This window comes from Echiichthys vipera, assembly GCF_963691815.1.
Source record: "Echiichthys vipera genome assembly, chromosome: X".
NCBI lineage: Eukaryota > Metazoa > Chordata > Actinopteri > Perciformes > Trachinidae > Echiichthys > Echiichthys vipera.
The window spans coordinates 24612768-24626255 of record NC_139825.1 but is presented as its reverse complement, the minus strand read 5'-3'; the positions used below and the strand labels follow the sequence as shown (position 1 = coordinate 24626255).

At 43.8% G+C, this 13488-nt stretch overlaps 1 protein-coding gene across 1 annotated transcript in view; it reads left to right on the top strand.

Moving 5' to 3' along the window:
* Window positions 1-13488, top strand: part of cfap20dc (CFAP20 domain containing) — a gene marked incomplete at its 5' end in the record, with an annotated part of 58833 nt that overhangs the window by 33442 nt on the left and 11903 nt on the right. Inside the window, one exon of the mRNA XM_083939557.1 lies at window positions 10127-10188. Coding sequence (XP_083795683.1) covers window positions 10127-10188 — 62 coding nt within the window. The remainder of the gene's footprint in view (window positions 1-10126; window positions 10189-13488) is intronic.

Genomic DNA, 13488 nt, shown 5'->3' with positions numbered 1-13488 from the left:
CAATATGGTGCTTTACCGGAGCAAGCAGGGTAGACGTCTGTGTGAGGGTAGTAAGAAGCCTGGCATTTCTCCTCGCCACCCGCTTAATCAGTCCATCAGTTATCCTTTAACTGTTAAATAGCAGTAAAGCCACAGAGGACTCTAACCCTTTGAATGGAGAGCGGGACCGTGACCACCTGTACAGTCGTGAATACGCGGGATCTAACATGTGGCGACCAACGTGGGGCTCGACGAAAGATTCGTTGAGTGGAACGGAACCCCAACGGAGTGACCAGCCGCTGTTCGTGTGAGATGACCCAAGGAGAAGGCGTGCAGCAGAGAGAAGATCTGCCCGAGCGTCTTGGGAGGCGACTGACTGAGGAACCAGAGTCTCCAGGTGGCCAGCGGGGAAACGCAGAGTCGCCAGCCCGCAGAGCCAAGCAGTCTGCGACTCTTCCCTGCTCGTAGCGCAAAGAGAGGCTTTGAGGGGCAGATGACTCAACAGACAGAGACGAGAGTGGAATATGACAGAAAAAAAGACCTGCTGTCGCTCAGGCACTCAGTCTTTATTTTGTTGTTCAGGTTGTCAGTGATAAAATCGCAGGGTGCTGGTAAAATTTTCTGCAGGAGTGCACTGTAAGATCTGGATATAATTTGCAGCCACTTCAGAAGTTAGGTAGCTTTTTCTGTGTTCTCATAGGGGCCTCCCGCTGATTAAAACTGGTGATTGTAAAAACACCCAATAAGATACTGCCAGGTCCACAACAGAGGGCGCCCCAATGGACAGGCCAAAAGAAATTGCCATGTCCAAGGTGCGCCCTCTGCTGTGGGTCGGATGCATGCAATGTTTTTTAAAAACAAGGCAGTTTAAAAGGTTTAAAAAGTCTCTGGACATTGAGTCTGTGGAGATATCCATGTGTAGATCAAAATCACTTGTTATTAAAATTTTGTTAAAAGTGCTATGAATAATTGATAAAACTTCTGAAATTCACTAATAAAAGAGGTAGAATACTGAGGTGGTCTGTAGGCTGTTATACAGAGAATAGGTGGGCTGCTAAATACATGGTATGGTAATCAAATGTTGAATAGCTTTTAAAAAAGACTTTCTTCATGTTTATAGTGTTCTTTATAATTGAAGCAGTGTCACCCCCTTGTTGAAAATAAAAAGTTAAAATTTGGTGGGGAAATCTCAGTGAGAACAGGTGCATCAGTGCCAGGGGGTGTCAGTAAGGAGAATGCTGTCCAGGTTATTATCTAAAATTACATCATATATAATAAAAGATTTGTTTAAAAGAGAGCGCACATTCAGCAAATCCATTTTAATTAGGGATGCACCGAAATTAAAATTCTTGTCCGAAACCGAAAACCGGAAATGATGAAACCAAGGCCGAAAACCAAACCAAATCAATTACACAAATATGAAAATATTTATTTAGCACTGACATTACAACAATGCACAATATAAAATAGAAATTCTAAATAAAATGTTTAACTTGACCCCACTCATGTACATTAGATAAATAATAATGTACAAGCCTATAGTAACTGGCCTGCTGAAAGATTGTAAAATCAAATATGTTCTCTCATAAAAACACAAAGTGCATTTAAGTCGAGTGCATTATAAAAAATTCTCTGTAGGACTACTACAACAAAGTGCATTCAGAACAAGACTGCAACTGCTGGAAGATAAAACAATATTGTCTCCATAGGCCTACAACATAACAGTGTATCAAAACAAAGATTGTTAACCGTAGGCCTTTAACAACAACAAATGCATCAAGAATTGCAGATGTGCAAAGTGGAAAACAAATTAACACTAAACACTTAAACACTAGACACAAGCCTATTCTACTTCTTCAGGTAAAGTGGCAGGTTTTTCTTGATGAAGAGTAGCTTCTCTGCTTTATCACAGTAAAGTCTGTTCCTCTTCTCATGGAGAATATGAGCTGCAGCACTGAACAGTCTCTCACTGTCAGTGCTTGTGCATGGAGCAGACAAGTACTTGCGTGCCATCTTTGCCGGATCAGGAAAGCAGATTTTGTTATTTCTCCAGTAGGCAAGAGGGTTATCACTTCTGGAGATAGGGACTTCAGACAGATAACCATCTGTTGAGTGGTTGAGCTTGTCCTCTGCCTGACATTTGAGAGAGATAAATAGGGCCAGTGCATAAATAAACATTTTTGTCAAATAAAATAAAAAATGTGTCACAGAAAAATAAAATCATTTGTCATATATAAAGAAAGTCAGAACAGAATAGCCTACCTATTATTTGGTTCACTCTCTTGCAGGATCTAATTGAACATATCAGACAACGAAGGTGCATGCCCCTCATCTGGTGCAGAGAGACATGTCCTTTTTTCTGCGCTCTGCTCTCCTTCTCCTGCGCTGTGCGCTTCTCCGTCTCCAAGCGGGTCTTCTGCATCCATCACGGCCTGGATCATTTCTTGTGCGCACTGCTTTAATCCCACATCCAAGTATTGATCTTTATAACGCGGATCAGATGAATTAAACCCGACTTGGAGAAACTCTTTGCAGACGCACCCCCCTCTCAGATATATATTGAAATACGTTCACACCGCAGACATGTTGTCGCCTATCCAGAAAAGCCTGTGCTAACTGCGTTTTTTGTTTGTGTCATCACAACTTTCTGTTTCGGCCGTGTTGTTTCGGTGATAAAAGTTTTTCGGCCGAAAATTTTCGGTGGCCGAATATTCGGTGCATCCCTAATTTTAATGTCTGTGCTGAATGTGCGCTCATCATGTTTTTCAAGTGTAATGTTAAAAACACAGTTTCATCTAAAAACAGTCCTGGGTTTCATTTGTCTGTGTGTAATGATGGTTTTGATGGTGTGGATATTGTCCTTTGCCACTGGGGTCACTGAGGGAGGGATGTGTATGGTGGAGGTAGGCGGGGGTGAAGGTGAGTGTGAGTGAGGTGCAAAGGCCCTATGTGTGGGTGCAGTGACTCAGGAGGTGGTGGTGGTGCAGGACTGGACAATCAGGTGCAGCTGGCAGAGGCGACTGGTCATGACGGCACCAAAGCGCGATTGGGGAAGCGTGCCGGAAATAATCAGTCGCTTCCCTGTGTCTAGCAGGTGGTCCACCATGGACCTGAAGTCCTGCTTGAGGATCTCGGACTAGCGGTTCTTTAACTCGTTTGTACCGGCCTGCAGGACCAGCATGTAGGCCGAGCTGTGCTGTGAACACAGCTGGAAGACTTGACCTCCCTGACCCGGGCTACAGGGCGGCAGACGGTCTTGCCACTGCGCATCCTCACGTGCCTGACCATTGAGGTCCCGACAACCAGCCCAGAGGGAATGCGCTGTTTCACAGGCTGCCTGGAGGTGTGCCGGCCTGCGGCTGCTCCTAACCGAGACGGAGAGAAGGGATCAGGTTGGATGAGAGGATCCCGGGGGCGAGCTAGAGCACACACCCAGCAGAGGGAAATCCTGCAGGCTTAGGACGACGTCATACCTGTTATCCAGTGGTAGATCCTCCGGAGGAGGGAGAGATAGACGAACCCCATGCCCCTGTTCAGCACAGACCAGGGTTCACTCAGCTTGAGTGGAGTTGAGCTCACCAGAGCTGGAGCCACCGCTCTACCCTCCCTGATGGAGCACTGCCACTCCGCGGGGCGAAGGCAGGAGGTTAGGGATGCGGATGACTTGGGCTTGGCTCTCTAGTGGTGCCAGGGGGACTTGGCGATTGCTGGTGCCGGATATCCAGTGGTGATTGAGCCAGTCCACGGCAGGGTGGCGTTGTCTGCAGTCGTCATGCTCCGACCACCAGCGCCGGAAGCCCAGGATGGGCGACTAGCTTCGCCTGGGTCGTGGCGACGGTGGAGAGATCCAGGAGGATTTTGTCCCTCTCCTTGAGGTCAGTCTTCAGGCCAGAGGCGCTCTCCCTCAGTTTTGAGAGGGCCACCGCCATCATTCCTGCAGCCTGTTTTGGGGATCCATCACCCTTGGACACAGAACCACCACAGGGAGGTGAGTTTGATTCCGGCCCTGGAGCCAAAATAACCAGGGAGTCCTTCTTCACTCCTGGACAAGCAGCCCACTTCACCAGTTGCTTTTAGATCCCACTGAGTTAAAAGTTCTTTAAAAAGTCGCCGTTGTGACTTCCGTGTTTTACTTCTCCTAATAAGAGCCAACCAAAGGCCCGCTTTGGTCCATGTTTTTAAAAATGAAATACAATAAAAGCTGGGCACGAGTGATCCCAAATATAAAAACAAAAAACTGCGTTAAAAACAATATTTTCCAGAGCCGAAGTGGCGGGAAATCCAGTGATGCGCAATGACAGTCACATGAGGAAGATGAAGAAGAATTGAGGGACATTATTAAAAAAGCGAATGTTGCCAAATTCAAAAATGGCTGTGGGGATTTGGGACCTAGGTATATCCATGATAAAGAAGGGTGTGTGCACCCACCAGTCAGACAGTGTTGCTATGTCATAGGGAGAGACTAAAAGCATGTGAATGTTCTCATTTGACCAGGTCATCATTATCCTCAAAGCAATTTCAGTTAAAAGCAACTGCTGCCTGGATCTACTGTGGATCGACGCTGAGTGAGAAAGCTTAATCGCTCAGCGTCGGAGTTGCAGACGTCTGCCCGCTCTTGACTCATACGGAGCTCATTCCTCCTGCTCTTTGCATTCTACGATTTGCTCACAGCAACTGCTTAGAAGGTCTGACCTAATCCAGTTGTTGTCAATACCATTAAAATTTGGATCCAGTTCAGGAAGCAGTATGGCTTGCAAAGGGTCTCGATCCTTGCCCCAGTTTTTGAATAACTATTTGTTTTTCCCTTCCTGCACTGACCCTGCATTCCACATACGGTCAAGGGAAGTGTAGGGTTTTTGGACACTTTGCCCCATACAAAGGTGTTGGCATTGGACCTGCATGGAGGCAATTAACATGCCCTGTGCAAAACCCTCAAGGTATTGGTTAATGACGTTCTTCGTGACCTGTTGAACCGCTCTGCTTTTGTCTACCTGGATGACATTCTTGTTTTTTCCAAGGACGTGTCTGAGCTATCAACCATGTCCGTCAGGTCTTACAGTGCCTACAAGAGAACTGACTTTTTGTGAGTTCCACCTCTCCTCAGTGACTTTCCTTGGCTACATCGTGGAGAGCAGGCAGCTGAAGGAGGATCGGGCTAAGGTCCAAGCTGTGACGGAGTGGCCGGTGCCTTCCAGAAAACAATTACAGCGTTTTCTGGTGTTTGCTAATTTCTACCATCGTTTCATCCGCAACTACAGTCAGGTTGTTTCCCCTATGACCAGATTGACTTCTCCCACTACTCTCTTTGAAACGCTTCTCTTCCGCCCCAGTGTTAGTCCAGCCCGATCCCTCTTGCCAGTTTATCGCGAAGGTGGACGCTTCGGAGGACCTCGGAGTGGGGGCTGTTTTGTCGCAGCGTTCAGAGAAGGAAACCAAGGTTCACCCCTGCGCATTCTTCTCTAAGACACTGTCCCCGGCAGAGAGGAACTACAATGTAGGTAACCGAGAACTGCTGGCGGTCAAGTTGGCCTTAGAGGAGTGGCGACACTGATTGGAGGGAGCAGAGACTCCATTTGTGGTCTGGACTGACCGCAAAAACCTCTCGTACAATCAGACGGCCAAGAGACTGAACTCTCGTCAAGCCCGTTGGGCGTTGTTTTTTGAGTGATTTAACTTTACCTTGACTTACATTCCTGGTAGCAAAAATGTCAAGCTGGATGTCCTGTCCAGGCAGTTTGGACCAGCCGAGGAGGAAGAAGCCGGTCCAGACCACATCCTACCCTCTTCCTGCGTGATGGCCTCTCTCACCTGGGAGATAGAGACAATGGTTAGACAAGCCCAACGCACTAACCCTGACCACGGGCGTCTGTTTGCTCCCGCCAGTGTTCGCTCCCAGGTGCTCCAGTGGGGTCATTCCTCTCGACTCACCTGCCATCCCGGAATCACCAGGACCCTGTCTCTCCTTCATCGTGATTTCTGGTGGAATTCCATGCCGAATGATACCCGGGAGGCCTGCACCGTCTGCGCCAGAGGCAAGGCCTCTCATTGTCCTCCAGCTGGTCTTCTCCGTCCTCTTCCTGTGCCCGGTTGCCCCTGGTCTCAGGGCCTCTCAAGGTAATGACACTATTGTGACCATAGTTGACCGCTGATTTACTTTGTTCCCCTGCCTAAACTGTTATCAGCCATGGAGACGGCATCCCTCCTGGTGGACCATGTTTTCCGACTCCATGGTATCCCTCTGGACATCGTCTTGGACCCGGGTCCTCAGTTGACTTCCCGTGTCTGGAAAGCCTTCTGGCTTTGGGAGCCAGTGTGAATTTGTCATTGGGTTACCACCCACAGTCCAATGGGCAGACAGAGAGGGCCAACCAGGATCTGGAGACTGCCCTTCACTGCGTCTGCGCTCGCAATCCCTCGTCGTGGTCTTCTCAGCTGTCCTGGGTGTAATACTGCCACAACATCCTCACCTGTTCTGCCACAGGTATGTCACCTTTCGAGGCCTCCTTAGGTTACTTACCACCTCTCTTTCCTACCCAGGAGTCTAAGATTGCAGTTCCCTCAGTCCAACATCAACGTCCGTTGGATCTGGAGAGAGGTCCGAGGGGTGTTGCTCTGAACGGCAGAACAGAACCGCAAAATGGCTGATCGCTGTCGCGTCCCGGCCCGGCCCCTAAGTACAGACCTGGTCAAAAGGTTTGGTTGAACTCTCACGACATCCCTCTGAATGTCACCTCCAAGAAGCTCGCTCCCCGTTTCATTGGTCCCTTCGAGGTCGAGGCCGTTCGACTCAAGCTCCCTACATCTCTCATCTCTCCACGTCTCCCAGTTGAAGCCTGTGACCACCAGCACGCTGTGCCCGCCTACCGTCGCCCCCCCCGGAACTGACCGTGAACGCCAGATGGCCATCCACGGTCAGTTCTATCCTGGACGAGCGACGCAGAGGGCGTGGCTTCCAGTACCTGGTCAATTAGGAAGGACATGGTCCTGAGGAGAGGAGTTGGGGCTCCCGGTCTCTGATTCTCGACCCATCTCTCATCAGGGATTTCTACCAGGTTCATCCTGGGAGGCCTGGTGGAGCACCTGGAGGCGCTCGTTGAGGGGGGGTACTGTCAGGATCCTAGTCCTGGTACTCCTTTTGTGCTTGTGTTTGTCTCCCTCTGTCTGTGTTTCCCTGTATGTGTCTCCCCTCTCTGTGTTTGTCTGTTTGAAGACGGGAGGGGTTGTTCATGATCAGCTGAATCAAATCTCACTAATCACCTCCCTAGCAGTATAAGAAGTCGGATGTGGGACACATTCGTCGCCAGATCGTTTCATCACCTACTTGGTATCTTGTTTCGTTCGTTGGCTCCAATTTGTGCTTTGAGAGAGATATTCAGTTCCATGTTTTCGGTGTTTATTGTTTCTTTGTTTCTTTTTGTTTTAGTTACCCGTGATCCTGTTTCCCTGTCTGCATCCCCCTCTGCTTGCCTACCACCCGTTTGTGTTTTTTCCTGTGATCATCTCGTTGTCGTTTGTTTCTTCACCTTCACTGGACTCGCTTTGGAGAGCAGCACCTTCCCCTAGACCCCACTCCTTTTTCCCCTGCTCACTGGACACACTTGTACATAGCTTAGTCATTAAAGACCCCTTAAAACCTGGCCCTGTTTCCGTGTCTGCATTTGGGTTTCTCTGTGTTTCTCCCAGTACTGTTCATGACACTAGGTTCACAAAGCTGGTAGAGACATATCCAAACAGATTGATGGCTGTAATTAAAACTAAAGGTGCCTCCACAAAGTGTTAAATCTTGGGACTCATCACTTTTCCAATCCTGCTATTCTAGTTATTCATTTATTATTAATTTTCAAAAATTTTGAGAAAAAAAAAATTCACTTGCTTGTTTGTAAAGCAAAATGTGTAAATCACGCTGGAAATATATATATTTTTTTAAATATTATAATTTCAGGCTGTACAAAAAATAAAGTGAATATTTCAAAAGGGTATGATGACTTTCTATAGGCACTGTATCTGTTTCTGTTTATTGTTGTTGTGGAATTTGCTTGTTGCAGGTCAAAAAGTGCACCTGAATGCACAATGAAGTCCCGTCAGCGCACTAGCGTTTGTTGTTTGTTTACATAACTCACAGAGAAGGAAGACATGTTTCCACACCGGTGACTTAAGGGAAGCAGGAGGATTTAAAAGTTCTGTTGTTTCTCCGTCATCTCCGATCTCTTACTATAGAGATCATGGCGATAGCTGATAGCTGGTATAGTGACAGGTCTAAGATTTGCTAATATAATACTACTCAGCCTACACTTCTGCTAGGTATAATAATATACACCATACAGAGGAAAAGGCAGGATGATAGCCATTACTGGGGCCGATTTCCCATGTTTAAAAGAAATGATCTGGCCCTAGCACATTGAACATCATTGGCGAGAAGGTTTGTGTAGCCCAGAACTGCTGTGCAATGTAGTTTTACAAACAAATGTTTTGAACCAATGGTTTCTGCTGCGTATATGTCTCCATAACAGAGGGCAGGCAAAGCGCCAGAAATGACTAAGTGTACATCACTGCTGATCAGAGCTCAAGCAGAGCTCTTTTAGGTTTTCAGCTTTTAGGCTAACAGATGATGCACAGGGGTGGATATGTAGAGGGGCATGGATAATGCAGTTTGATCACCAGGATAGCTAAATGTTTGAGCGTCAGTCAAGGAGACTGGCCAAATAATACATTTGCCAGCTATAATAGCTAACTAGAAGTTTGCTGTGTTGAGGACCTAGTAGTAGCCATGCCTGGTGTGAAGCAACCTTTAAGCCAAGACCTATCTTGTGTTTTTCTAGAAGGCTGTATAGCAGGCAGTGCAAGTAGCAAGTCGTCACATTGACTCTGCAGTTTGAGGCAGCCAGTGCTGTTGTGTTCACTCACTGACCAGATTTTAGAAATAAGTAATGTACCTCTATTAGCAGCAGATGCACTTTGAATTCTATTGACCCAAGTGTTCCCTTTGATTCTTTGTTTAAATGACAGTTTGAAGCGCTAGGTTTAATATTACAGATACTGAGTACAGAAATGGTTCAGCTTCTACGTCCCCAAAATAATTTTCTACATCACCTGACAACTAACTCATCATCATCAGTACATATTACCTGCAGAATTCCACTGGGTACAATTTCAGGTCCTGTCTTATTTTTAGAAAAGGATTACATAAAGAAGGCACTGGAGCGCACAGATAGCCAAAATGTACTTAAGCAAAGCAAGGACTACAGCTTCAGCAAGACTGCTTCTTCATCAACGTCATGTAACATAATAGCCTTTAAACAGGCACAAGATTTAAATAGCCTCCTGGGGCTATAATATGGTCTTTAGCTTTGACAAGATGGAGTGGGTAATGCACTTGTGTTTTATACTGCTGAATATTTATATATATTGAATATGAAACCATTCTTATCCTCTACCTCAGTTAAAGGTGTCTTATCCTCACAGCTCACAAAGAATGTGGCTTTTCGCGTTTTAAAAGGTCCCAATCACAAATACAACCCAGCTCCATTCCATTTCACCCTATGATAATTAGAGCACATCTATATTTCTGAACACATAAGATTTTACTGAGTATTTTACTTGACCTAAACGGGCTGCATACAAATTCCTCAAACTGTAGAAGCTTTAAGCTTATTTTGTTGTTGTACTGTGTTTTTGTGAAAATGTTCCTTTTATTGCTTGTGCTCGGTTGGGCAGTGTTGTTGATGTGTGCTTGTAGATTTAATGAGGCATTGCAGGTAATATTGGGCAGCTGTGTTGATATTCTGGACAGTGGTCTCTCCACAGAAGACATGTTGCTCCCTGTACAGTTCAAGCTTATATATTATATAAGCTTGTATACTATCGTAGTCTGATGGTGGTGGAAGCAATTGCCTTCATCACTGGAGTCCAGTGATGAAGGCAATTGCTTCCACCAGTGACTTGACTATATTGAATGAAATAGAACAGACATTTTTAATCTTTGAGTGTACATTAGATTATTTTTATAAACCAACCGATCACTTAGTGTTTTTTTAAACTTAATGGAGATAACTGAATATTGGTCATGTTTTTTGGAAACATTTCGTAAGACTTGAGTAATATTCTGTAACATTTTTAACATGACTTTTTCTTGATATTTTTGAACCAGCCAGCTAATCAGGGTCACCACTATCAGAAGGAAATGAACCCCCTCCTGCAATCAAACCCCAGGTAAGTATGCATATGCCACACAATGGGTAGCATAAATACTTTGCTGAGCTCCAAAGTTGTAAATTTATAATAAATTGTACTCCAGTTTTACATTTCTATCTCCAGAAACCTAACTTATTTGGGTACTGGGTCTTTTAGTAACAATGTCATGTATTGTACATCATGGCACATGTAGTGCATGAGAGAAAATTACCTTAGATGGATAGTCTGTATTTGTATTTGATTCCTTTGATTCCATGTACATAGCCTCAACCTGAAATGTATAATCAGATGATAACCAGTGGCCACAGAATTGAGGCTTAATACTGTTAGACGGATGTGCAAACTGGGGCTTTTCTCTCTCACACTTGAAAGAATTGAAGGTGTGCTGTAGTTTTTCTCTTCCTTAACTGCTGTTGTCATTTTCACAAGTCGCCCACAGATTTCTGGATGTGAATGCTGGAAGCAATTAGGATATTTTTAGTATTAATCATTCATACATGACATTCAAATATGGCACTGTTTCAAATGTTTTCATGCATTTTGAGCTTTTATATACTTTTATACATTCAAGAAGAAACTTTCAAAATTTCATGCATTCTGGGTATTGCTAAACTTTCAAATCCCATTAAAACTTTAAAAAGCATTCAACATAGTTTCGCTATAATGGAAGTCATTTAGAAATCCCTTCAAACCCACTCATCTTCAACCTCTTCCAAATCATTCATACATTCACATAGAAACTCCATTCAAACACACTTGGGACTTTCTCACATTAATTCAACATTTTCTTATATTTCATACTTTTTACACAATCACAGTTCAAGTTTCATGCAATTTTCAGAGTGTAAATGAAAAAGCGAAAAACTCACCAGCAGATTATTCATACTGGCAGTGATGTAAATTAGCGACACTTGTTCCATAAATGGTTTGAAATTTGTGCATTCTGGGATATTATTGAGCAGTGTCTGGTTGTCTGTCTGAGGTCAGTTGCTATGTAGCCTGAGCTACTTTAAGCTATTTTATTGAGTCTCTTTAGCAAAGTTGAATTTGAGTTCCCTCTGGTAGTTAATTGTGTAGTGTATACTTTTTATTGTGAAAGGTAAGAACAGAAGGAGTGGATCTGGTAGTCAATGTCTTTGTCAAGTTTGAAGGAGTCATAAAGTTTGTGATTTGGTAGAGAACTACTATGTTGTTGTCATATGATCCTCATAAATATACAACACACATACAGTATATTCGCAGTGCGAAAGCTCAGAAAATTGACCTTTTATCCGGAAAATAAAATGATGTTGCATTTACTCCTGATGTTTAAAGGCCTTTAGAGATTTCTCTTCAACTTGCTCTAATTCCCACAATTTCATCCTTTATAGATCACTTCAAAACGTAGGATTTTTTTCAAACAATGTAGCTATGAAAGCCAACAGGCTTACACACATAGTGATTTGAAACATAAAGTGACAGGAGTGACAGCCAACAACTGCATTGACACCTATATTACGACTATATTATATCACTATATTAACTGAGAGAATTTTCAGTGGGAAAGCAGAAACAGGGACTTTTCTAACCTGCTCTAATTCTCACATTTTTGACGCTACATACACAAATTTAACACAGTGTGTTCAGCAGGGGTTTCCAATCTCTTACTGTTTAAAATTCAAACAATAGGAGTTGAAATCTTTGAGGAGCAGGAGTATAATGGCCAAGCCAGACTGCACGTGTCAGCAGCGCATGTGGGTCGCTGAACCTGTCGCATCCATGTTAACAGGTTAAAGCAGCCACACTGCCCGCCTGAGCAGCATGGCTTGGCCGCTTGTTAGCTGCGAATCAGCGAGAGAATAGAGTTCTTAACTATTTTTACGCGACACGTGAGCAGCTTGCAGCAAAAACAGACAGGGAATTAACTCTTGACAGTCATTTTGACATCATAACAGCACTGTCACTACAGTTTTGATGTGTATATATGTAGAATATGCCACAGACATGAACAAAATGTAGATATTTCTACTTAACTTCAAACTTTTGGTTAGGCGTACATTATGGGCATGAATTAGTTTTAAAAGTGAGTAGTTCAGTTTAGCATAATCTTTTTAAACCATACCATATTCAACATATTTTATTCTCCAGAATGTGTACTCTAACTTATTACTGTGTTTGTTAGATTCATCACTAGAAACTTTTTATCTTCTAGATAATAAATGTTAGTCTGAGAGTTTTTAGTTTAAGTCCTTAAAAATCAAATGCAAGGGTTATACTGACTATTTAGAACTGGCTTTCAGCAGTCATGCAAGGAGAAATTCATCATTGATGAAGCAAAGGCCAACTTCTGCATGGCAGGAGCTTCAGTAGTTCATAATGCAAAGCAGCCAGGAGACATTTTTCACCTCATTTTAACTGCCTAAATGTTAAAACCAGAGTAAAGTTCTAACCTCAAAAAGAAAAAATATTGATGGATAGGCTTATATTACTGGAGGAGGCAGCATAATTTATAACTGTTGAATTTCGGAAAGTGCATCCAATATCAACTTCAGGCATACACTTACATTACTGGTTAACAAAGTGAAATAAGAGAGCTAGGTACACCAAAAAGGTAAATTACTTCATCTGAAAATATACTCTTTGTGTAGAGCATTGTTATGTAGCACTGGAAGAGAATCTGAGAATGGATTTTTTTTTTAAATAGGTCAAATGGGCTTTGTAGTTTTCAAGAGTAGATGAAATAGAATTATGTACAGGGTAACCCTAATTGACATTTCAGTCAGATCAGAAATGTTCATGCGAGGGAAATAGCTCAGACTTAAGACATGAGTCAAATAGCTCTCGGTGGCAGGTTTAATATTTTGAGGACGAGGTAGAAGAAACTCTTCAATACTATCGTTAATAATACAATATCACACATTACCATCTGGGCAGTTTCTGAAGGCTTACATGCACTATAGATCTATCTTGAGAGCCGACCAGGCATGTATGAGTGGATCCCTTGGGTCCCTTCGGAGGGTTCTGGAGACCCTGCATCACCCCACTGAGCCCTCTGAATGGACGTACATAACCATGCGGCATGTTGCAAAACAAGACAAAGGGATTGCCTCATAGGTCCGCTACTCAAATTATGCAACCACCTCCTGTCTAACACTTTTGATTTATTGATGAAAAGCGCGGTAGCCTGTTGTGTAGACATGTGTAGACTCTCATGTATTTAGATATTTTCATACTTCTTACATGTTTTGGGAGCTGGTTAAATATTCAGTGAGGTTATGCTGTTTGATTGAATGTCCACTGAAATGAATATTACTTTTGCCAGCTACCTCAAACATACTC